Below are 26,960 nucleotides of genomic sequence, written 5' to 3'. Positions count from 1 at the left end.
ACACACACACACACACACACACACACACACACACACAGTTAGAGTCACAAAGAAGAGATAGTTTGTAAAACTCAAGGTGACCTTCTAATTGGCTGCGTAATTATGATTCATCTAAAAATACAGATAAAGGAAAAAGGCAGACTCATTCAGCAGGCCATGAGTGGCAGGGTCAAGCTGAAGGAGATGTTTAATTTAATAGTGTATGGTTGTCACTCCACACTTATAAACAGTTAGCCAAACACAACTGTAGGCACTTCACCATGAAAACAATGAGCCATTATCACACTTGTAATTAGAGTCATTGCGTGAACCAGACAACCCCATGAGTTGGAAGGACCTCATTGTCAAAATGTCAAAAAGTCATGAGTGCAGAGAGAAAGAGGACTAGCCAAGAACATTTAATGATGGTTTGTGTATGTGTTGAGGGAGTGGGGGGGGGCATCTCTTCAACAGTAATGCAGCTGCTCATTAGTGAAATTGCCTCAACTGCACCTTGCCTCAAGCTTGGCCTTGGTCCACACTGGGGGGAAACTGATTACCTGAATTCCTTCAGTAATCAGCACCTCGGCAAGGCAGCAATCAGTTTGTCTGGGTAGTGTGTGTATGTTGATTTGCTGCTTTCATTTATTTATTATTTGAGGAAACACAAGTGGGAATGTGCAGAAAATCCTCCATCTCTTCCTGCTTGCTCATGATCCAGCACGAAATCATAAACATTTAAAGTCACAAATAAGAAAACATCCTTTCCTGCTCTACTGGCCACAGGATGTGTTCTTATGACCCAGCTAAGGCCCCAATCTGGGATTTGTAGGAACTGTACAGTGGTGATAGAAACACCACGGATTCAACCTCTGTGCCCTTAGTCACTTTGGTTAAACACACCTGCTTAAATTCCCCTGTGTGGTGTGCATGTGTATGTATTTTGGCTTGCATGAAAATATATATTTATTTCATGTTAACCATGCCACCATCCTACGCTAATTAGCATGTGAAATCCAGTTGACAAGACTAGACAAAAGCCTGAAAAGGTGTTTGTGTGTTCAGTTTGGGTGATGCCATTTCATGCAATGCACCATGGCTCTCAGGATGCATCATTGCTATGACACAAAAAGGAAAGAGCATAAGAGGGCCTGTCTGCTCTACACTACTCTGTTCTGGTCTGTTGTGTTACGTTATGGTACTAGCCTGGCTTCTAGCCCTAGCTTGAGTGCTTCTCTCCACTCCACCATTGTTCCATGTGATAGCACTAAGTGACTGATTTAGGTTCAATGCCTGCATGGAGCAGACAGGCCAGCTGTGGGTTAAGCAGATAGCATTCAAGTGAGCTAACCCAATTCAAACCCAATCAAGCTGGGATTTATTGTTGGGGCCTGTATTTAGAAATCTGATAGAGTCTGCATCAGTCCCTTGACTTGCATCAAGAGAGACGGGCCTTATTTCCTTTAGCGGATGACTATAAATGGCAAACCATGTTTTCCAGCAGGGATATAAATTTCAGTATTTGTAGACATTACTGCAAATGCACATGGAGAATGGGAGCCTCCCTCCCAGGGACACAGGATGTGGGGATGGCACAGCTGCAGACATGGCTCCATGGTTCACAAATATAGTCTGTCTGTCTTTCTGGGAGAAGATGCGATTTCACACCTACCAAATCATACCATACCACAAATGAATGCAGAATAAAGGCAATCAGGACTTAAATACAGGCGCCTGTGGAAAGGTTTTCTTTTGAAAAATCCACTGTGACTTGTAATAAAATTTGACTGAAATGTCCATCATTTTTATTCAAGTGAGTGCAAATATACAGTCTGTCAAGAGATGAATTTGGAATTACTGTTACTAAAATCATAGTTTGAGGCTAAAAAAATAGGCATCACTGCCTCCGACATAAGGATAAATAAACCACATTCTAAAAAAGATATAGTTTTGTGTTATACTTAGAAAAAAACTGATTCATATTCACTTCTAAATTGAGATTTAAACTTCATCTAACAGCTAAAAAGAAGGCAGACAGTTTCTGCTAATTAGGTAGTAATTTCCCACTGTGTGACATATATTTCTAGTAATAGCTTTGTCTGGGAAAGGTACAGTGTATTTTATATATTTGTCTCACACATCCTTTACCACCACAAGTATCAATGCCTGGCATTTTCCTTATATTTTCTCACATGTCAAACATAAACACACTGTCTAGAATTGACCATTTTTACAAAAGGACATTTCCATTGTGACCCGATGTGGCATATCCCTGTCAAAAACCAAAACAGTAGGCAAACCTGACCTCTTGACCTTGCAGAAAACTTTGCCATTGCCAGTTTCAAAATGGGAACCAATCACAGGGTATGGTGGAATGCATATACTTTTACAGATAGGCAAGCAGAGCTGAACATCAAACTAACATGCTCCTTCTCGGCCACTGCGTTCTATCAAGGAATATCATCTGGTTTTACCATCCCTGCATCCCTTGGTTGTGGTTACCCGATGGTGGGACAAGCTACCAAGCAGGACTGTCTCTTGAAGATACATCTCATCTGAGAGCACTTCCTCTCCTAACACCCTAACATGCCTAACTAGCACTTACTATTTACTTTTGGTTCACTTTACCTGATCTTCTTGCACTTATTGAATAGATGTAGTACTTAGTACTTACACTAAGGTCTCCTACTGCACTGAAGCTTTAGTGTTATACCTCACTTGTAAGTCTCTTTGGATAAAAGTGTCTACCAAATACAGCTGCTCGATTATGGCAAAAATCAAAATCACAATTATTTTGATCAATATTGAGATCACGATTATTCAACATGATTTCTTACTGACTTTGGAAAAAAGAACAGAAAATAAAAAAACTGAAACAAAACAAAAAGCGTTGTGTCTATGTAGTTATTCCTGTAATACATGATATAAGTTAAAGCTATCTGAGTGTGGGATGAGCGACGGATGAGCTGCAAGCTAGTTGGTCGACAACTGTACATTACTCTCTCTGAATGTGATGGACTTTCACTGGATGTGTCCAGAGATCACTCGTGTTTCCATCCTTAAATGAAATAGACTAAACCACACTTCAAAACGTTTAGTTCTCTCCATTGTCACTAAGAGCAGGGTCTCAGTGTGTGTGTACTGCACAGTGCTCCAAGGTGTGTGTGAGCGCTGTCCCGCCCCTCATACACAGGGTCAGAGAGAGAGAGAGATGCAGATGAACTTCTGCATAGGAACAGCGAAAATGCATCATAGACCAATGTCTTAATCAGAAACGGAGTTGGTGAATGTGTAAGAGAACTTGTATGTTGCAATAACAAATCTATTTTCATAATTTCAGTAAGGAGAGCAGAACCAGTAATGTTGGATGGTTTTTGTACGGGAGATGAAATCTGTTGTGAAACAGAATGTGGCATAATAATAGTTTTCTTTTGATTATTTAGTTTTTTTAATCATTGGAGGCCAAAATCATAATCAAAAATAAATTTGATTAATTGCCCAGTCCTAGTACCAAATGATGAAATGTAATGTGATATATAATGTGAGCAATATCCTAACTAATCTCAGAATTGTAGAAGCTGAGTCAAGGACAGCTTGACAAGTATACTTTCGATATAGCTAATCACTCGTAAAGGATCCCAGGATTATCCTCAATGCCTATGCACCATGGATGTATTATTAAAACTGGATACCAGATCAAAAATGGCGCCCATTCATTTTTATAGAAGTTGCTCACCTGGCGCATACGCCAGAAAAGTTTCTGGCTTCCGGGTTACTTCCGCGTCATGCCGCCCACTTAATATGTGCAGTAGTGCCACTCTCATCATGCCTCTGGGCTATGAGAACGAGCAAACGGCATTCTGGATCTGGCGCTGCATGTTCATAAATACTATGCTAATGGACTTCATGGAGGAGTAATAAGACTGCTACAGGACTTGCTTGGGGCTTGAAATCATTAATTTATACAAATGACAACAGCAACAAACAATGAAGATAATGTTCTGAAAAGTAAGATGGTGTTAAACCTACGATCGTTGATATCACGGAAAATTCGTGTTGACAGTTAATTGTGATGTTAAAGGGAAAACGAGTCATTCAGTTAAAAGCTTTAGAGCTTAAAATCACTTTGGATTCAAAACAATAAATCATAATCGGACAAAAATATTTAGTTTCACCTGTTTTGTTTTTTGTTTTAGCATTTTTATTAGAAATTGATGATGCATGTGACAGATATTACAACTTGTCAGATAAAATTATCACAAGAGCTTTACTTTCTTACCTTTTTATATTGAAGCACATTCATATAGCACGTCTTCTACATATTCTTATAGGCCTACTAGTTATTTATAGTGGAGCACATCAAATAAAATGTGTTGATTTTGGTCATTATTTACACTGAGATTTTGTCCATGATGATTTGTTTTACATCATCTTACCACTATGATCCACCAAAGCCTTTTTCGTTTTACTCGTATTTAGATGTATTTATTAATGAAGTCACTGTTACTTCATATTGTATACGTAAAATTAGTGCCAGGCTGCATGGTGTGACTCTGTTATGAATTAGTTCAATACAATACAATATTTCCACAACAGTGCAGAATTTCAATGTCCACAAATGTAGCTGTCACAGAACCCAGGTATTTTCATTAAGTACATTACTGTTCCAGATACTTGATTTGAAAAAAAAAAAAAAAATCAAAAATATATATTTTTAAAGATTTAATTTAAATGATAATGAATGCCATTGAACATTTAGCATATTGTATACTGGACACACAATGACGTGGGGAGTAAGAGAGACGATGATGAGGACGTGCAGGACAGTTCTTCCCATCATGGACCGGTGAGAGGAGGGGAGCAGGTTTCACCATCTCAGGCCACCACCACCAACCCAGTGGATGTGAAGTCAGTTATAATTTTACCACACTGAGACAGTTTAAGCCATAAACTAAATGAATGTGGTTGGGAGGGGGTGGGGTGGGGGGGGTAGCATAACTTATCAATAAACTTATAGGCTAGGCCCCAGAGTGAGTTGCTCATAGGTATTTAATATTAAGCTTTTATTGGAAATGGGTATACATATGGGTATACATATAAGTAAGTGTTTGAACAAATTGTTTACAAACCAGCACATATGTGTGTGTGTATCCATGTGTGACTAGAGGGAGGAGAGAAGGAGAAGTCTCCATGGGTAGACACTCTGAGCCAGGCTGGCAAATGTCCAGGACAGGAGCCTAAGGCGTGGGCACGTATAGACCTATCATTCCTCCTGATCTTTAAATGATTGATCCAAACTAGATAGCAATCATTCCCATTTGTGCACCCTCTCTTACCCAGATCTCCCTTCCTCTATCTAATTTTGCCTACCATTTGCATATTCCCATAGACTAATTAAATCTTTCACTTCTCTCTCACTCTCTATCTATATTGCTCTCTCTGACTTTCTCTCTCCATGTCCATTGGTATGAAAAATAATGCAGCACATTTTTGGCATATAATTATATATGAAATGTGAGGGCATAATTTATTCCAGTTGGTTGAAGTTCTCTAGATCCTGTCTGTAATGAGCACAACAGAAGTATACTCATTACACCCCCTTTTCACCCCTCTCTATCACTCTCACTATCTCCAGTCTTAAAGAGAGAAGATCATGACCTTCCTTCTGTCTACCACAAATACACTGCATAAGTTCTTCATTTTCTTAATAATAATAATACATTTTATTTGGCAGCGCCTTTCACAGCACTCAAGGACACTTTACAGAAGATTTCCCACCCTTTGCACAATTCATACATGGGAGCGCTGGGGTTTTCTCCTGCCACTACCATGATCCTTTTGGTTTGTAATTCTGTCCCACTTGGCTTTAATTTACAGTGGGAAAATAATTAGAATCTCACTTTTGCAAAGAGTGGAGTGAAAATGTAAACAATGCTTCCCTGCGGGCGGGTGCTTCATCACTTTGACAGGTGCATTTGAATTTGCCTGGGTGGCGGACAGGCTTGGTTATTTATGTGTCAGTTGCACATGGAAGCCCTGGCTGTGGCTAGGAGTATAGATGGGACTGAGACTTGAGAGGAAGACTGGAGCAATGTGAAGCGGGGGATAAAGGTTTGGATTTGAGAGAATACTGGTTCTGGACCTAGTTCTTGGAATGGGGCTTCTGGCAAGAGGCCTGATTGGGAATATTGGGATCTGCTGCTGTGACTGAGGACATATTTAAAACTGTAATGAGCAGAGAAATGATGGAGATAGAGCACTAGTACTGTTACCTGGAGGAGACAGGATTTAGAGAAGGGGAGTAAGACATAGCTGTGCATAGGAATTTGGATGCAGATAGCACATGAGTTGGTTTGGAAATTAAAACTAAGGAACAATTTATGTATGGGCTTGGCTTTCTGGGCTAGTACCAGCAAGTTATGCTGGGATTACACTGCCTGCATTGCGTGAGCATGGTGGCTGATGGGAATCACGCATATATGTTTGCACCGGCTGCGTCTCTGCTGCGTTTCTGCTACCACCAGCCTGATCTATCTCTCTACATAGAGGTTGCTGGCATGTTCATATTTGTGTCATATTCATATTAAGCCTAGATATAGACAACTATAGTGGAAGGTACCAGTTTTATGTATTATTGCTGGGATGATGTCAACAGATCTTTTCTTTATTTATTTTTGATGGGAGACGTGCGGGCCGCAAATGAAAAATAGGCAAGATGCTGAATCTCTGAATCACGCGATGGCTGTGGGTAAGTAAAGGACGTAAACAAGTCACCATTACTGAGGTTGCATCACCCTGCAAAATGCATGCATTCACTTGTCTGAGACAATGCATTTTACATCGATTTGTTGGGTGTGCTGAGGACCAAGATGCTTGCTAGAAGTAGCTAAAGAATATTAACAGAAACAGACTTTCTTCCAAATGACAACAGCATGGTGGATTTTGGTTAACAGCAGTCAATCTCTATTGACCTAACAATGTCTAGCATGCATCCGTGTAGCCCAAAATGGTAAAACAGCTCAAGTCAGCTAAGTTAACACTGCTTTTTCACAGGTGTAGGTATTGAGAGTTTTTGTCCTCACAGCTTTTCTCTTACAGCCAAGGATTATCAAGTTTGTGGTCCATGAACAACTGTTACCTGTTATAATGAGGCTGTATCTTGGTTTGTTCACAGACTTAGGTACATAGTTTGTAAAGAGCGGGAGCACAGCCTGTTAGATCTTCCTGCTCTGGAGACCAATACTTGAAAATTTTATGAGGGAAAAGAATAAGGCCTCAGAGTTTCAGTGACAATTATCCCCAAGCAACATGCATCATAGACTATTCTCAAATAAGGAAACAATCACACAGATACAGCAATCACAAACATCACAATACTTACCAAGTCCTCTATTGCATAACCCGCAGCGGTTATGTGATGTTTGTTTCAAAATTGTGGTGGAAGAGCCTGCAATACTTTTATCACAAAGAACAGTGGCCTTGTTGGCCACCTGATTCCTGGTGATCAACTTTTAGCAGATTGTTATTCACCATCACAGATGTATTGTTGCCAGGAGTACCGTTGGCTGTTCCAGCACTTACACTGTTCATTATCTTAACCCTTTATTAGTTCTATAGTTGGCATTTTGTTGCTCATCACAGGCTAGCTTGTATAGTGATGATAGTACAGTTTATTACACTTCATCACTTGAAATGTGGCGGAAGGTAAAGAGGTCCGTCCTTTATTTGTAGTCACTGATAATGTAGTTCATTCACTTTCTCATGAGCTAAATTGTTGCATCACCATTCAAACGCAATCTGCAGCATGTACAGCAGTAAGTGAATGTAATACCTCCACAATGTACACTACTAGGTGCATGGGTGATTTAATGTGCGGGCTTTCCTGGGCTGAAGCCCAGGAGACTGAAAGGACTTCTAAATGCTGTGACTCCATTTTCAGTGCAAAAAATTGTAAACAACCATGGTGGACTTTAGGAGACATAAGAATGGTGCTGAAAAGTGAAAAGCTAAAAAAAAAAAAAGAGCGAGACCAGGAGTTACTTACCAAAGGAATACTTTAATTTTAGATTTTTCAAAAAGGCTTGAGGCACAGTGTAGCTAACACTAATGTGAGCTTGATGTCTCAAGAGAGTGAAACTCAGCCAAGAAGATGGCAAGCAGATCTCACTACCAGGACTGGACATTGACTTGGAAACAAGTAGGCTACATCCACAGCAGGGTCACTTGCTGTCCAAGAAATAGAATGGCAGCTTCTGCCACTGCATGACCAAACTGGAGACCACTAAAGGCAACACTGAGGGTACCAGAGGATCCATGCACTATTCCCAGGGACTTGTCAAAACAAAGATGCTTACCTGTCTAACTTAAGAATGCCAATGGCATACTTTGAGACAACGTTTGATTCAAGGGGCTAATCAAGAATTTTGCTGGAATAGACATGTAGCCATATTCAGGGATTTGTTTTAATGCTTATTATGACTTTAATATATTCTATATTCCAGGGGTTGGCAAGTAAGTTTGGCTTCAGCCCAACTTTTTGCTAATCCATTAGATGGTGGGCCTGAATGTAATCAAAGGCTAATTTAAGAAATTGATGGATGAAAATGCAACTGGAATTTAAAATACAAAAGGAATACAATTACAGCATCCAATTTTTGTAGGGGGGTCCGGGGCCATTACCCCATGAAAAAGAACATAATAATTAAACTAAACTTTTTATTTTGTGATGAGCATTTGTATGAACTACAGAGGAAAACTTGTGAGCAAATTTTGGTTTGGATCTTCAGTAGACTACAATAGAATAGTATGCAGTATGCGGGCAGCAGTGCCTGTATGATGAACATTTGTATGATGAACTAGAATAGTTCTGCCTAGGATAGAACGATGTCTTGGCCCAATATGATCTTTTTGAATGGTGTAATCAAACAGCCTTATTAAAAGACCTGCCTCATCCCCATCCCCCTGACGTTTCCCATGGAGAGCTAGCTCATTTACAGTGAGAAACTGAATGACCTCGCCTATGCTTTTATAATAGTACCTGTTCTTCTCTATCTGGGTTTGACCCAGTAACCCAATACTTTCACCTATCTCTGAGTGACGCTGGTGTTCCCTCCATGCAGACATCGTTCTAACATGAGGAATACTAGAGGCATGTTTAAGGAAACCACTGTCTCGTTCAAGCACTCTCTTCCAATTAGTGTATCCACATTTCATGAATATGTCCTCTCGTTCGGAATTGGAAACCCCAAATTTGCAACAGACAAAGCAAAAGCAGGCATCATGTGAGACAGAATATTCTAGTCATGGTCAAGACTGGTACCAGCCCGCACTAAAGCTTCTCACAGTTTGTCCAAATGGGCGCTTGGGATAACTACTTAAAATTGGCTGGGATTGGCTATCCATATTTAAGTAAGGAGCAGACACAGCAGAGGTGGAGGATGGTGCGTCTGGATTCTGTGGAGGACAGAAGTTTACTGCCCCCGTCAGTAACGCTTTGCTCGGTGTAGGTAGATGTGCTGGGCTTGACAGCGTAGGGAGCATGCACTGGGGTTCAGGGTGCCTGTTTTTTAATGAGCCACCTATCCATGCTGGAAGATTTACCTAGCCAGTTAAATAAAACTAGTTGTGTTACCCTTCTGTCAAAATATTTTATACCCAACAAACCAACTCCAGTGACTAGCAACAAATCAGCTATAGCTCGCCTGGAGCTGGCTAGCTAGCTGGCTAATTACTAAACCAATAGCCACCAACTGAGCTGGTAACTTAAAAGAAACACACAGCTTGCAAAATGTGCAAACTCAACTGTGAAACTATACAAGACTACTAATACAACTTATAAGAATCAGAAAAAAGAATGAACAAGAATCAAAGGTATTAACAGTTTTAATTGGATTGCTGAGAGCAGCTAGCTTCAAACAGGTCTTGCAATTCACTTAACCGTGTCTGTACCGCATGTGTGAAGAAGCGTTGTGGTTTGGCAATAATGTAAAGGAGGAGCACTGACTAAGCACACCCACACCTTCAAAATGGCCAATATTTAAGCAGTGCATTTTTTGATGACCAATGACAAAATTACAGAAAACTACGAACGCTTAAAAAAGTAGCTTTTTTCAGTTTTCATTGGATGGGCAGATGATGCCTCTGGGTGGGCAAGGCTTATCTCTGGGTGGGCATACCACCCCAGCCCACCCATAGACACGCCCCTGTGGCTAACCCCGACTCGGGTTGTCCTGCCTGCAGCAGGTCTCTAGTCTAACAGCCAGACTCTTAACTCAACCGTCTTGGACTACAGCTGGTGACGGTGGTTCTTGTTCTGCTCTGGTGAAAAACTGGTTCATTTGGAGCTTTAGATAAAATAAATAAATAATCAAGATACTTATTGCTGGCAGGCCGCCAGTTGCCATTCCAGACCAGGGGTGGGCAATTCATTTTTCCCAAAGGGCAACCCAGAAACTGGGACTGTTGTGGAAGGCCGGACCAATAGGCTGAACTCAGTTCTGTTCAATATTAATTTTTATATCTTTATAAAAAGCGGTATGTAATTGTATTGCTTTGATAAGCTGCTACTGGTAAGAGTAGATATTATGATTAGGCAATGAAAATGTGGAGCAGGAATAGTAAAAACTCCAACATTATATCATTATTTAATCAACATTCACGAAAAGATTGTGAACAAAATGTGCTCTTTTTTTGCAATATTCCAAAGACCAGCATTAAATTAATTTTATATAGTTACAGTGCTATTGCTGTGTTGTTTGTAGTTTAATTACCTAATTTATTGTTTTTCAGTTATTTTTCTTGTTCATTGAGAGAAATCAAGTCTGCGCTGGGCTTGAAGTGCAATGAAGTCAGGTTAAATGTCTGAGGTGGATATACGAAGGATGCCTGACAGGAGATCGTCAGTGAGAGAGGATCTGTATCTGGATATGTTAAACTTTATCACTGAGAATGTTTGTTCCAGCAGTAATACTGACTTTAAGGGCTCTGCTAGTAGTGTATCAGACTGCAGGTCAATGAGCAGTGCAGTGCAGTGCCCCTAACATGGATGAGTACCTGCGGAGGTGCTCAGCTGATGGTGTGGCTTCTTTCAGTGTTGACATGTGGGTCAGAATGTTACCCTCCAATTGACTTGAAAGAAACTGCAACTTTCTCATGAGAGCCTTCACCAGGCTGTACAATTCATATGCAAATAGGCCTTTGCCTTGAAGTTTAGTATTTAGTTGATTCATTAATGCAGTCACATCAACAGCAAATGCAAGATCTGGAATGTCTTTGCCTTCTTCTCACAAAACTCTCAAATCTGTACTCTAAGGTCCACCGCAGGGGGGGTAATTTGAAAGACTTTAGTATGTAAATTAAGTGAATGTATGTACAGTATATTTGTTGTGGTGAGGATTGACTTGGGGGTATCAGTATGTGCAATGGTAAATAGGTTGGTTGTGGCGAATATGTGGTTGCTGGCCAACAGGCTTCGTCAAGCCCAAGGGCCTATGACAGCATTACATTACCCCTGAGTAGGTGAATTTATCACATTTCATAAGCACTTCAGTAAGTAAAACAGTAAGTGAATGTATCATGGTTCAAAGGCACTTCAGTATGTACAACATAAGTGAATGCAATGCCGTTCATTTGGCCTGATGTTCAGCGCTGATTTAGGTTGTCTTCACTTCAGTAGTATGTTCAGTCTGTTTATGGTTCAGGCTGTCATGTTTAATTCAAAACTAAACTAGCCTAGCACTGCACATAAGGTTAATAGCTTAGCTTAGCAACTCATTATTTATGGTAGAGTTATCATATTATGATTGTTTCTGTGGCTTTCATGGTCTTTTAATAAGCTACTAAGGAAGTAACATACTGTATATCACAGCTGAGCTGAAAACGGTGCTCTTAGCCACTGGTGGGTTTCTGATGCTTAAAGCTACTGATTTGGTCAGTCACAATTTTGATTCAGTATAGTCAGTTCAGTTTGCAAATTTGCTGATAGAGATTTGTTTGTACATGTAGGCTACTGAACAACTCTGTTAATAACTAAAGATTTAGAGTTAAAGGATCATTTTTTTTGTTCCAAGAAAATATATCAGGGAAACTGCTCAGGGATTCTGTAAGTTTCACACTTGTTATTAAGCCAAGTATGTGGTGATGATAATATATCAGCATTCTGATGTGCATGCTTAATTGGTTATTTTGCCATGACAACTTTATCAGCCACTGTATAGAAGGTGCTGTGTGTTAAACCAAACCACTACACATTAAAAATACTTTATGATCGATCCTTTCATTTTTTGCATTGATATTGGTACCACATTGCCGTTGTAATAGCATTTAGGTGTATATTTCAAAACAAAAGGCAATCACAACATGAAAATGTAGTGGGCACACAGGTGCAGCTGCACCTGTGTGCCCACTGATGCTCCTTTAGGATGCTCCTTTCTGCTAGCAGAAAGGAGCATCAGTGTTTACTGTGTGAGAAAAGTAGACTTCTACTGCTACTTCTTTTGTTCAGAGATTGTCATCCACACACACACAAACAGTCATACTCATCTACATGCTAATACACACCGATACATCCATTCTCACAAACAGACAAAGCCTCACACAGTGAGGCAATGCATGTATGCATCTCCAACGCCTGCAGGCGCTTGGGGCTAGGCAGCAGAGGAGGGGGAGGGAGGGAATGGACGATTGTGGGGAGATGGGGGGGGGGGGGTACTGTGCAGAGGCTCGCTAAGCTATAGAAGGTCATTCCCTCTACTCCACCAACACCAGCACCCTGTCTATCAGAGCTGGCCCAAGTTCAACGCCTTTTTGCTGAGGTTTGGGCTCATACCACTAATGCAGACTGTATGTAGGCACACAAACACGTGCCAACACGGACTAATAGACACATACTCCAGCACATTTGAATTAATGGGCACGTATACTGTTGTACAGATGCACATATTTTAAATGTCAGGGGTCACACTGTACAGATGCACATGCTCATTTACGGAGATATTGATGCATGGACATATAAACTCAGTTACGTAGCCACACACTGGCTTCATGCAACACACACACACACACACACACACACACACACACACACACACACACACACACACACACACAAACAAGGCCAAGACAGGCTACAGCACGTTGCACATGGCTGAGAAAGGACCAAACCACAAAGCATGAAAGACCACCGACATACATGCATGGATAAGCCAAGCAATGTCAACCATTAGAATGGAAATAGATATGCTATTATTGTAAATTTGGCCAATATGTGGTCGGTCAGCAGATATAATTGGAGCAGCTTGAAAATGGCATGGATGCACACTGTCTGCGTTGGGCCTGATTTGGCTGAAGCAAAGGTCTGTGTCTGGTTAAACGCACCACTGGACAAGACAAGCCACTCATATTTGCATGTAGGGACACAAACATACTGCATGCACACACATAGTGATAAATTGGCTAGTATGCTACAGTAGCTTTCATCCACCCTGCTCTTATTACTGTGCCTACAAGGCAAATATCAAAGTCTATATGGACATTTCAACTTGAATAATGATAGGTAAAGTGTAATAATAGTCTCTATCCAAAAGTAGCACAGAGCAAATTGGACTTAAGGAAAAGATAAACAAGCAACAATGCCTATATTTACAGTTAGAATAAACTGAACAACTTTAAAAGAGATTATCCAGTGTGATAGTATCTCTGAGTGCTCAAGATAATCCAGAAAATAAGATATGCATAATTCACTGTTACTAATCTCCTTTACAGGAAATAAAGCCTACTCCCAGCCTACAGTAAACAACTCAGATAGCAGCCCATCATTTACTTCCATGCCATGTCTGACTCATCCTGGGCTCTAAGGAGATCACTTTTTCAGGTTTGTTCTGGAGCATATTGAAGTTTACCTGCATCTTTATTTAACAAGGGATATAAGTCCTTTCCATATTTTAAAGCCCTTTATATTGACTGTTCAATGACAGTTAAATTTGGGTAAACATGGGTAAACATGGGTAATTAAAACATTGATCACATTAAATTAATGACTGAACTTGTAAATATGTAAACTCAAACCTGCAAAAAGCCAGATTCTAAAAAAAAGCAAAGGACTAACATTAAAACCATTAAAAAAACATGCCTCAATATGAACTTATGTTATTTTAGTAACGATTTAGTAACCTGTAACCATAGGCAGTTAACAAAAATCAGAAATAAACAAGTCCTAAACCTTTGTACTATCAAAGCCAAACCAATCACATCACCAAAACATGCCTCCTTCAGGTAATCCTTTTGTGGTGCGAATAAGCTATATCTCTCACTGTAAGTGCATGGAACACATATTTCAAGATGTAATGCTCAAAATTTCAGGAAACCAGGCTTTGTATTAAGATGCTGCAGAGAGATGCCAAAGTCAAGTCGTGCCTTTGATATCCAGAATTTGACTTTGGATTACCTTGAACTTAATCAGGCCTTGGAGGCTGGAGGTGATAAGTATCCAAGCCACTTAACCAAAATGATGCTGGGAATCAGTGGTAAGAAGGTACACACACATACGTTCTCTCTCTCAGTATCTCTCAGATACTGTGTGTCTGCATACACACACAAACCATGCTGTCTCTTTAAGGTTATGAGTGAAAAAAAAAAAAAAAAACTTCCAAATGTCTATCTCTCCTTGGAATGTCATGTTGGGCTGTTAAGACACGACACCTGTCACAATTACCAGACCTTCCTCATCCCTTCCGGGCAACAGGAAGCAGTCAAGGTCAAACTCTTTAAAGGGATGGAAGGGAGAGAAGGGAAAAGAAGTGACTAAGTATGGACAGTCACAAAGAATCAGATCTGTCGAGTTCAAACTGTAAAGTCTTTGTTAGTCAAAGGCTGCATAGGCATGTTTGTATATGTGTTTGCACGTTATATACAGCACACAATAATTTTCATCACAGATCTACACATGTGCCACTAATCAATTAAAATTTTAGTTAAACCATACTCCACATCAAATACACAGATCTGAGGCAGGAGGTTTGGTTGCAAAACCTCTGTAAGTGGCATGAGACAAGTTTTCTCTTCAACAGTCCAATTTGTTGCCTTCATTGTCACATTATGGGATGGCAGCAGAACAGGCCAGAATTCCTTAGGATTTGCCTTGATGGAGGAGAAAGAAGGAAGGGAGGTGGATGATGAAGGGGGAAGGACAGGAAAGCGGTGAAATCCTGGTGTCACTTTAACCTCCTCCAGCTCAACATGTTTTGACAGTTGATGGGTGAGACTATCATGAAGAAGTTGAAATAATCTTTCTCATTGGTGGCTTCATAAGATGCAAGTGTCCAAAACATTTGGAGAACAAAATATTCAAAAAATTCAAACAATCTCTAAACATCTTGGCTTGATCCTTTTTTTTTCTTACAGAGGTTGACCATATCATAGGCTGGTAACCAAATAAAGGACACTTCCTTGTTTTGACTTGCTTTCTTTTTTTCACTCTCTCATTCCCGCCCTCTTTTCCCAGACAGAAAAGCCTGCCCAGGCTTTGGTAGATAATGACATCCTCTCCCTGGATTAATTGTGAGGGACACATTAAGCAATGGGGCTGACACTCCCTGTAATTAAACTGTTCACACCGATGAGTTCATACTGGAACACTTTCTCCTTTCTCTGTCTATCTACTGCTGGAGCTGTGGGTCTGTTTAGAAATAGTATATTATAGGGATAGAGATATTATAATGGTGTGTTTGTGAGAAAAGTGAGTGTATCACCTTGTGAAATGTAAAAATAGGACATAGTGTGAGGTCTGAGTACACACCGAATAAGCAAACTACCTAGAATAAATTCTAAATCAGTTTATGGTGCCCTTAGTCATTATGGTCCTACTCTATGGAAATCTCTGCCACATGAACCAAGGTACTGTATTACAAACTACTACAACAATATCTTCTCTAAAACTAAAAACAACTACCTAAAACATCATTTTTTGGTTTAGAGTTTAACCTTTTCAGGTTTCAAGTATATTGCTAACAGGTAAAACCTTTATCTGTATTATTATTATTATTATTATCATTCCCTTTTGGTGATAATTATAATACAATATCTTATTGTTATACCTTTGCATCTTATATGTTTTTATCATGTATGTACTTTGCCTATTGTTTACTTTTTATCTTGAAGCACATTGAGTCCCCTGTTGTATGAAACCAGCTGCACTGTACAGTCAAGCTTGATGATGAGTCACATGCATACCTAAAAAGAGTGAACCATAACATACAGTATTGGCATTGATTGTAACCTCATAGGAAATTAACATGCAGTCATAGTGATAACTTCTGTCCATCCAACCAGAGTCTGTAGACCAAACTGAGACTCTGGTTTTAGCTGGTGTCCATGCCTCCTCATGCCTTGGTATAGCAAGAAGGCAATGTGTGTGCCAGGAGTATTGTGTATGGCCTCTTGCTCCTACTAGTTTAGCAGATAAGACACACACACACACACACACACACACACAGCACACATATATATATATATACAGTATATATATATATAGGTATATATATATATATAAATACAGTATATACACTATATAAAGTGGATGCTCATACACATGAGACATAGCCTAATAGCATCTAGTTCTCAAAAGCAACTCAAATTATGCATTTATGAGGGCATGGAGAGAAAAGATGAACAAAGACACTGCCACTGTCCATGTTGACACCATACGAAGCAGATCAATCGAAGCAGGGCACTAAAACACCATAGCCATTGTGCCTAAACAGGCAAATGTGAATGATGAAATTTACAGACAGTTACAGTTAAAATACTAACAAACCACTGATAAGAAATTAAGTTGAACTCATCTGACCTGTTGCCTAAACTCAAACGTTCCTCCATGGATTTAAACTGGGTGCTTGCTTGAACAAGGCTGCTCTGGAGCCACAATGGAGACTAGAATTACCAGCACTACTTCTGCCAGAGTTTTGAAGTTGGGGAACATTTCTCTCAGAGAAGTAATCAGAAGTAAGCTGGACTCTCTGAGTGTGGGATTTCCTGATCCTCCGAGCACCAAGGGCACACGACTGCACCCCTCTATGACCCATACTAGTCTTAGAAAAACTCCAAGGCCTCCAGTCTGTAACTGTTCAACCCATAGTCAGCACCCATATAGCAAGACACGTTGCTCCAATGTTGAAACTCTGATTTTTTTAATGTCAAAAAATTCAGTCAATGATGGAAAATATTCAGATAACACGAATGGAATGTGTGAAATAAGATTGTGGTGTCATTTGCATTGTCCACATTTGTTTGATTTTTTATTTCGTGTCTTGTTTACCACCTTGCACCACTTTGACATATTACTATCCAGCAAAGTCCATGTCTTTTTCAAGCATGTACCTGTTGCAGTCATATCTCTTACTGAGCTGCCTAATGTGCTGACTGTGGATGCTGTGTTTGCTCCTATGTCACTCCTGTCCTTGTCTTGCTATTGCCTTGGGCCATTGGCGCCCTCAGCGATGTCCACCAAAAACAAACCCATCCGCTGTAATTGAAGAAGCCACTCTAATGCGACAAGCAAATGCAGGTGCGCAGCATGGTTTGCATGCACGTACCCACAAATGTGCATGATGATATACACACATGCAGACATACTGTGTAAATGCACTCTGTATCCAGATTAATTGGCTTGCATTCATACATTATCAGCTGAGCACATGCATGCACATACACAATGCATGCTGACCACATAGCTCTTTGGTAGAGGTGACCCGGGGGTTGGGAGGATTCCAATGACTCCACACATACACACACTGACACACACACCATAGACCAATAGATGCCCTCTGATTCTAGACGACCCCTCCTGTGCCACTGAAGAACTCATTTCCTCCTCTCCTCTCCTGATGTTCCTGTGTTGCTGTTATGGGTTCCTGTTTAGGAGCTGAGTGCTCTATTGTTGTGTGACAGTGGTTCCTGTGTATCCTGTCACAGCCTGCTGCTCCCTCTGTCCCTCTCCCTCTCAACAGCTCTGTCTTCCTTTAGATTTGCATCTCAGGTGGCCCAATACTCACTTTACTGTGCTATTTCCACAGATGAATAACCCCAATGTGTTATAGTGTTTATTGTTGGTGTTGTAAGGTTCCACTGAATTCCTTTATTGGAGAGTTTCCAGGTAGATAGGCCAGGTAGATTTTATAATGTCAAAGCTCTCATTTACAGTGATGAATGAAATTATAGTAAGTGTGGTGAAGCAACCCTATGTTTATTAACAGCAGCGGAGTCGCCAGGGGATGTTTGGGGTGGACGATGGTGGGCATACATATCACACGACTGTCACACCAGTGACAGAGGTTTGCCTCCACCGTCCTGTCTGTGGTTATGTTTAGAGAACAAAAGCCCTTTGGTTAAACTTAGATGGAAGATAGTGGTTTTGGTTAAATGTAAATAAACATGTTGTGCTTTAAGTCATTGTTAACTTTTTTTCTGTAATAAACTTATTTTCCTGATCTTAAACAAGTGCAGTGCGTGCCTAAACAAAGCCATGTCTCTCTGGTCAGGTGGTACCATCATGCCACGTTTTATATGATTAACTGACTCCCAGACTCAGGTTATCATTACCACTCTAATCTGTTTGATTCTCAACAGGTTTACTCCCCACCAACCATGCTGCTGTTGCAAAGCACCTTGGGTATTCCCAAACTCACCCGCTGGTAACCCATTACCTAGACATATGGAGACAAACGGCATGAAGGTACACAAATGTTCAGGTTGCGAAAACATCTCCAGGGCCATTATACAAACCCCCTCCCTCCTGCCCTCCCCGCTTCTTTTAATCGCTCCCCCTCTCAATTATCACAGTGTCACCACCACCACTGGGAAACTTTCCTTTTAGTGAATTAACAGCAAAATATCTTTGCAGAGCGTAAGCTGGCACTCTTACTACTCTGTCATTGTCATAGCCATAGCTCTGAAAAAACAGTTTGCGTACCTGCTAAAGTATTACCGAAATTAACACCTTCCTTCTAGGTACAGTAATCAAGAAAGTGACAGGAGACAATAAATTAGGTCCATCTGCATCACTGCCTTTACATAATTAATGGGGCTTATTACTTATTACTGAACCCCTAGTATGATGTGGAGCATGCCAGCACACTCACAAGTTCAGAGCATCATAGTACTCAAAAGGTTTTTGTTTGTTTGTACAACATTTTGTACAAATTTTCCTCTAACTGACTAACTGACTATTGTTAGCCTCTGTGCTAGATACAAATACAGTCACATTGGCACTTACGCAACATGTTCTACAACTTAAATGACAATAAAGGTCCCTCCCTTCGGATAGGATCCAGATTGTTAAGATTGTGGAACAGTCATGGATAAAAGAAACAACGTTGACTATCTTTTAACGTTTCAACGTTCAAGAAACAGTGGTCCCCCCTGTGTAAAAGTCCTGTACATTCTCAAACTATAACTACTACAGCCACGAGAGGTCACCTAACGATAAAGCTATACTTCAAGACAACCTATGGATTTGTTTCTTATGGTGAGCCAATCTCCACTTAAATTTAATTGGCAATCTCTAGCTTTGTTTATGTTTTGACTTTGAGCTAGAGCAATGGTCTGGCTGTTTTTAGCAGAAAGAAATACAATCAACTTACTAAACAACACTAATGCAAAGACACACACTTTATTTTGAATTTATTCTAGGAGTGGTGCCCAGTGATAACCCAATCCAACCCAATTAAAAACTAGAATTACCACCTCACGGTTGTATGCCTCAGACTAGTTTCAGATTATTTCCCTGTTTATCCAGAGTCATATATAATATTAATAATTTGTGTGACTATTAAAATCCAAGTTCATCCTTGAGTCCAAGTGAATGTTTGTACCAAATTTGAAGAAATCCCTTCAAGGTGTTACTGAGATATTGCGTTCACACCTTGACCTTTGACCACCAAAATCGAATCAGTTCATCCTTAGGTCTAAGTCAATGTTTGTGCCAAATTTGGAGAAGTTCCATCCAGACGTTACTGAGATATCGTGTCCACAAGAATGGGACGGACGTATGTACATGTATACCGATGGTCGTACAGACGGATGGACAACCAGAAAACAATATGCCCCAATATTTTATGCCTCCACTCTGACTTTCGCTGGCATGGAGGCATGAAAATATACCACAGCCTATCTCCAAAAAATGTATCTGATAAAAGCAGGAAGGGAACAACAACTCAGTAAAAATGTAACAGATGAAACATCTGCTTAATAGCAGTTTGGAACAAAAAGTGTGAAAGAATTTCAGTTATGAAAAATTTCATAATTGGTGAGTAAGCTAATACCCCCTCTCTCAGCTGTTCACCTGCTCATCCACAACACGTGAGGCCAATAGTCTGATGGGAACTCATTCTTTTACCTTCCTTCCTGAGAGAAAATTAAAGAGCACACAGGTGGATAGGTCCTTGACTCATTCATCGTCTTTGCTTAGCCAGTAAGCTGTACTGCTGACACCTTAACCTGAAAGTAATATTTAAACCTTGAAGCTACTCAAATGATGATATGGCATGGAGGAATTTTCAATATAAAGTTAATTGGTGAGAAAGTAAAAATTAGATTATGTTTTATGACCACCTTGTGAAAATTACAAGTTTGATAATAATAGGCCATTTGCAGGTTGGTTATTAAATGTGGACTCTTTTTTTAGTGTTTCAGGGCTGGAGGGATATACATTGTCAGAGAGATTTTGCGGAGTTCTAATTTACAGCACAGCACATCCAGAAAACTAGCCTTAATTTAATTGATCATGTCATGATCATCTCATTTTGTTTTACTTGCTTTAACTTTACCTGCCCAACATAAACAATAATGAAATACAGAATAATACACATGATTTTTTTAACCTACATGTTATTATCTGTCCTATTAGCTTGTTTTCTCATTATAGATAATACTGTGTGTAACAAAGTTTCCAGGAACCAGAGTTGTGCATGAACATGCATTCAATTAACATGCTCATGTTTTTGGTGAACGGTGAACTAAACATATCAATTTGCAACTAATGAATGTGAACAAGAGTGTCAACTCTTACGCACCAGAGTGACAATAATGCACCAAAAAAACTTTTTGCCAACTGCCAATAAACATCAGAAGAAGAGGAATCGTGCTCTCAAGGATTTACGGCACCCAGCATGCGAACTGAAATCCTAGCACATCTTTCAGCTAAGAACTGTAATGAAACCTGTGGTGGAGCTTGTAGCCTGTAATCCATTTTATGTTTTTAACTGCTGCATAAGGTGGTTCATGCAGGCTGAATGAAAGTAATCTCTGTCTGTGATTCTATACTAGAATACCGTAATTCATTTAGTTTTGGAAGTAGCAATGATTCGGGGCGTGGGATGGATGGGTGGAAGGAGCTTCTACTAAACAAAAAAAAGGAAATTCAAAACTCAGTGAATGTGAACTAGTTAATTTAAATGTGTGTGATGTGAACTTTGAGATAGCTCTTGAGTGAAGAGAGTGATGTCTGAACTTGCACAACACTGCTGGAAACTTACACATCAAAAGTTGTCCAGTCAAGGAATATGCAAACTTGCTGAGAAATTTCTAATTTGTTTCTATTAAAGGATTCCTGACTGAAGCACAGTCAAGCAACAGATTGCTACTGGTTATCCAGTGCATCTGAAACCCCTCTATTGGGTGCTATAGAAGAGGTTCTAAAATTACTGCTGCATGTAATAACCTACCTTAAATACAAGATTAACCTTTCACTTGTGATCCTCTAAATGATTTTCCATTTTCAGTTGCTCTGTCTGGCACCTGACATACAACTGGTATGAAATAAGGTTAAAACACACAGGATTTGCAGTTCCTGTTTACCCCAGATCTGATTTGTTGAAAATGTTATACTTTATCCTTTTAAGAGTGTACTGTTCAATAACATTCTAAAATTGGCTCAATATCAGACTGCAACTGTTCCTTTGAGTGCCTTGTTTTCTTTATCCTCATCCCTCATTTCTCTCACTCAGCTAATGAAGGCCTTGTGGCCCACTGTTATTAAAATTGCGCCCTTGCCTCTGATATTAATTGGGTCCGTAATAAGGAATGCGTCAGATTCATTATTTAATTGCAAGGGCACATTTGGAATACAGTCTCTGAAATGTATTTTTAATGAAAAACACTACATCCTGACCTAATCATATCAACCTTATTCTATCTAATTAAGAATGCAAAAAAAATCATTAGAGTTGCAAAATATTAGTTTCAGCTCTGTCGGGCTGCTCCTTTGCTCCCCTTCATGAATACTTTTTTTTTTTCCTGTCTATGATAAATACTTAATGGGGGAAAAATGACAAAAATTTGCATGTAGGCAAATTAGTCTAATAGGGATATGTCTTTGCTGAGTTAGGAAAGTGACCCTTGTCACAGGAGAAATTGTTACAATAATTATGAAATAATAGCAAAGCCCATCTTATTTTGATGAAAAATGGCCCACTTGAATAATGTAAAAATCATAAAATGCAATAACCCCAAATTTTCATCATGCTGGAGAATGTTTTAACCTGTTAGCATTTCATCAGTTTAATAGTGCCATATTAGGGACAATATGATGTATGGTGTAATTGTTGCTGTGGAGGCAGAAATTCAGTAATGCAATGATGATATAGCAGTGCTACCACAGCAAGAGGCCATCAGCACCTAAATGAAGCATTTTCTTAATAATACACTTTGGGGGTGTAATTTCTTTCAGTGTCTCTAAACATTGGGAGGTTCAATTTTCTCTAAATGAACAGGTCCATCACCATCCAATTAGTTGTAGTGTAGTCACCTCTCAGAGCCAGGGTTGCAGTTCATTAAAGCTTACAAGACAGGTGTAAAAAGCTCTGTTTTCATTCTCAACCAAGAACATGTGAAGTGAGATCACCAAGTGATACTACATCCAGTCAAAATGATGGCTCCTATTCCAGCATTGCTAAGATTTCTATGATGGTAAGTTTGTGGCACATCAGATCAACCCTCAAGCAAAACTAATTTGTATACACATTAATTGATGAACTGCAATCATTATTATAAATACAGGATTTGTATTTATTTGTAAACATTGTAAACATGTATTCCCAAACTTGTATGTCACTTTGGATAAAAGAGTCTGCCAAATGAATAAATGTAAATGTATGTATTGGCTGAAACACTGCTGAAATCACTTCTTGGGAATTTTCAATGAACTGGCTCTAATCATGTTTCTATTGCCTTCATTCACAATGTGGGGAGTCTTGGGGAGTTCTTGTTATAAATAAAAAATCACAATCATGCAACAATTGGTAACTTCACAAAAGACATTTTGGTGTTGGTTGAATATGTTCACTTCCTTATAAGACAACATGGTGCACCAGTTCCTGGCATTCAAGTCCATCTTTCACCAGAAACACAGAACGTAATGTAGTTTTGGGTTCTATTTCACCCCTCTACAGCCACATGAACTTGTGCAAGTAGAGAGCAAGGGAGTTAATGAACATGGTGAACACCGAGCAATGTGTTCCACTAACAAATCCCACAGATTAAATTAAAGGGGGGGTGTGGTTTGATCGCTGCATTCTACTTCCCTTATCTCAACAAGTCACATTTTCAATCACTATGCAAAGATTTAACATCGGGTGCAGACTCAGTGCTAATACACTGCCCTGACCTGTGTCATCATAATTGACCTACACTGGGCTGTCAAACATGTGACAGACTCTCCCAAGTGATAGGAATTTCATGGGGACATGCATTTATGCAAAGTGGAATCCTGCATTCCCTGACAGTTGTCCACATTAAGAAGATCCCCAGTATAATATTTGCATGTGCATAACACCATGTATGTTGATTGAGCAATCTTTCTTTGATGAAATATCATAGGAAATTGGTTGCCACAGACTAATCAGGTTTTCTGTTTTGGTAATTATCTTGTACTAATTAGAATGAAGCTAAAGACCCCAGCTTTCTGAAAACTAACTAAGGAAAATTCAAAATGAGCCTTCTGTACATCCTCTTCCTCAAAGTGACCAAATTGAATGTGGTAATGATGGACAGTGTGAAACCATCATGGCTGTCATTAAAAGTACCTCTTACCTTCATCCTGCCACAATCAAGATTTCGTTTACAGCTATACCATAGCAGAAACCTCCCAGGGTTACAGACAACCAACTCTAATTCCTCCCTTTTACACAGACCAATCTAACAAAGTAGTATCAATGACCTTTTGGCCCATTCTGTCCTTACAAACACAGCCATTAGCCCAATTAATCCCCAAGGGTTTGAAGAGAAGAGCATTGGCTAGAAAAGCAGGAGAGGCTTCAGAGCGGTGAGATACTTACCTTGCGCCTCTCCCCATTGAAGCCTCTCCATTGCTCTGCCTTCTTGACAATGTAGCTCAGTTCCTGATTGGACAGCTCCAGGTCTTGAGGCAGGAAGTACGTCCCCTCTTTGGCTGTCAGCCGCTGAAAGATGTCCAGCATGTGTCCATCGTTGTGGAATCTGGAAGTGTGAAACAAGATATGAGGAGGGTTAAGTGGAAGCTGGACTGTTGCATATTGATGCACTGTCTCTGCCATGTACAGGTCACATAGGGTTAAATGCCAAAGCAAGGAAAACATGCAATCATCTTTAACTTATGTCAGAGATGATAACTAAAAGGTCTGTGGCTACGTCAGTGCCAAACAGGATCATGTCCTCTTTTTTACTTTTTTTTTACTATTGGTTGTCTTTAATGGAGCAGGTTAAATCACAGTGATCCAAACTCTCTAGAAGAACATATAAAACTTCTATTGATTACACAAAGCATATTTGCAGTGTAACACTCTGTAATATTAATACAGCAATAAAAACACAATGAAAGAGCAAAAGTAATCAAACAAATTGGCCTGTGAGGGGGACGGTACTTTGCTAACACAAGCTGACTGCAGCCATGTCTATGTTTGGTTGTGCATCTGCGTGGTTGTGCATTTGTTAATGTGTGGGAGTCAGATCCTGGGATGTTCTTCACTGTTAATGCTGAGCTTCAAAGATGGCAGATGCAACAGACATACTGGATGCACATACGTCTGGAGAGACCAGCCTGAGTCACAAGAAAACATTCGGCACAGCAGAAGGCATATTGATTTATATCTCCAGATGAGCGCACATCAGCAAAGTGTTATTTTTCTTTTGCCACACAAGGGTGCATGCAGCCAACCCCTAAAAACAATCATTGGGTCTGTAAACAAATTCCTTGGCCAACCATCAAAACCAGCAGACCTTATGCCCTTCCATAGAGATTGTAGTCTGTCAGAGGGTAATCAACCCTCAAATAAAACCAACATCAAGGACACAGGGATTTATACAAGAAGCTGCTATGAAGCTTTGAACTCAGCATCATTCCCCATCGCTCTTGGGAGAGGGATGTTTGTAGAATCTTAACCTCAGACACAGGAATAGCATGCATTAATTTTCATCCTACACTTGAATTGTGCTTCTCATTCATTTATGCTGCCTTTCACTTGGAGGAATTCACCATCTTTGCATCTCTGTGCTTCAAAACAGGCTCATTTCCTTGGTGTACGAAGTGCCATGAATGCAAGTATGTAATTCTTATATGTGGTATATGACCTGGATGACAAGACCATTATCAGTTCTTCTTCAGTGTAGGGGTTACCATAATGATTTGTATTAACTTATGGTACATTTCAACAGAATATTCATCACAAAATGAACATGGTGGATAAAAAGACAAACATCTTATGTTTGTGTGGGAAACTTACATTAAATGCATATTACTACAAAACTGGGCCTTTATAACGCATACAATGTTATTATTTCATCCATAGGTATTTTCAAATTCATGCTTCTTCCTGTCTTATTATAGGCTAAAGGAGAATTGAAATGAATATGCTGTATATTACTCCTTCAAAAGGCCAAACAACGGACAGGAGTCCTGCCTCCCAGTTTCCCAACACATGAAATTTACATAATATTACAACCGATCAGGAAGTTTCCTCTGAGAAGAGTTGTTCAATGAATGACTAAACTTTGAAGTCACTGCCCCCCTGCCTCTGAGTTAGTTCCTGTTTTAAATGGTATACTGTACTCTATGCCCATATATGCACATGCAACCTTTTCTACTAAAATCTAAAAAAATTATGTTTCTATTCAACTAAATTGCAACAGCAAATTTTGTTCAATACGCAATTGTGACTGGAAATTTTATATTCACACAAAGAGGTTATTTTGTTGATTTACATATTTGGCAAGTTACAAACAGGTTACTGAACTTACCAGTAAAATGACAACTTATTTGTTTTCTGCAAAAATATCTGATCTTACAGTACAATATCCAGTATTAAACTGGTTCCTGGTTATGTTTGGGCATTCACAGCACTTGATTAAGATTAGGAAAAGATTGTGATCTGGTTTGATGCTGAAGACAGTTTACTGTGACTTCAGACATAACATGTTTATTTACATTTAACTAAAACCATGAGCTTTCCTTGACCTTTTGCTTTTGCTGCCTAAACCTTACAATAGACTGGACCTCCCCAACTACACTGTGGTGACCCTGCTGCCATTAATAAATGCAGTGCTTCATTCAGTCGGAAATATGGTAGCTAGCAATTATTTTTCTACAAAATGTATTTGCTATTGCAGTTTAGTTTAGAAAATAATTTCTAGGAGTTGACTGAATATCCTTTCATACAGAAGCCTACACAAGAACAGAAACACGGTAAATGAGCAAGGGAGTACAAACTACATACATTTTTTGTCTTGAACCTTCATCATTTGGATCTAAACTGCACCAGTATCAATGTAACATCACTCTTTTGGGTGTTTATGAAGTTTCAAAGAGGATGGAGGTGCAAAGCATATCACTAATATGTATTTTTGCTGCCAGTGAATAAAGACTGCATAAAATGTAATTAAAAAAGGATAACAGTCCATTCTATCTATACATATAGCCCAAGGCATTTTTTTAGAAATAGGTCATGCTCTGTGTCAGA

At 39.6% G+C, this 26,960-nt stretch overlaps 1 protein-coding gene across 1 annotated transcript in view; it reads right to left on the bottom strand.

Moving 5' to 3' along the window:
• Positions 1-26,960, bottom strand: part of LOC111237249 — an 86,521-nt gene that overhangs the window by 6,414 nt on the left and 53,147 nt on the right. The window contains exon 20 of the mRNA XM_022766268.1: positions 24,306-24,465. Within this exon, the coding sequence (XP_022621989.1) occupies positions 24,306-24,465 (160 nt within the window). The remainder of the gene's footprint in view (positions 1-24,305; positions 24,466-26,960) is intronic.

This window comes from Seriola dumerili, unplaced genomic scaffold, assembly GCF_002260705.1.
Source record: "Seriola dumerili isolate Sdu_G_001 unplaced genomic scaffold, Sdu_1.0 BDQW01000822.1, whole genome shotgun sequence".
NCBI classification, from domain to species: domain Eukaryota; kingdom Metazoa; phylum Chordata; class Actinopteri; order Carangiformes; family Carangidae; genus Seriola; species Seriola dumerili.
This window is presented reverse-complemented; position numbering and strand designations above follow the sequence as displayed.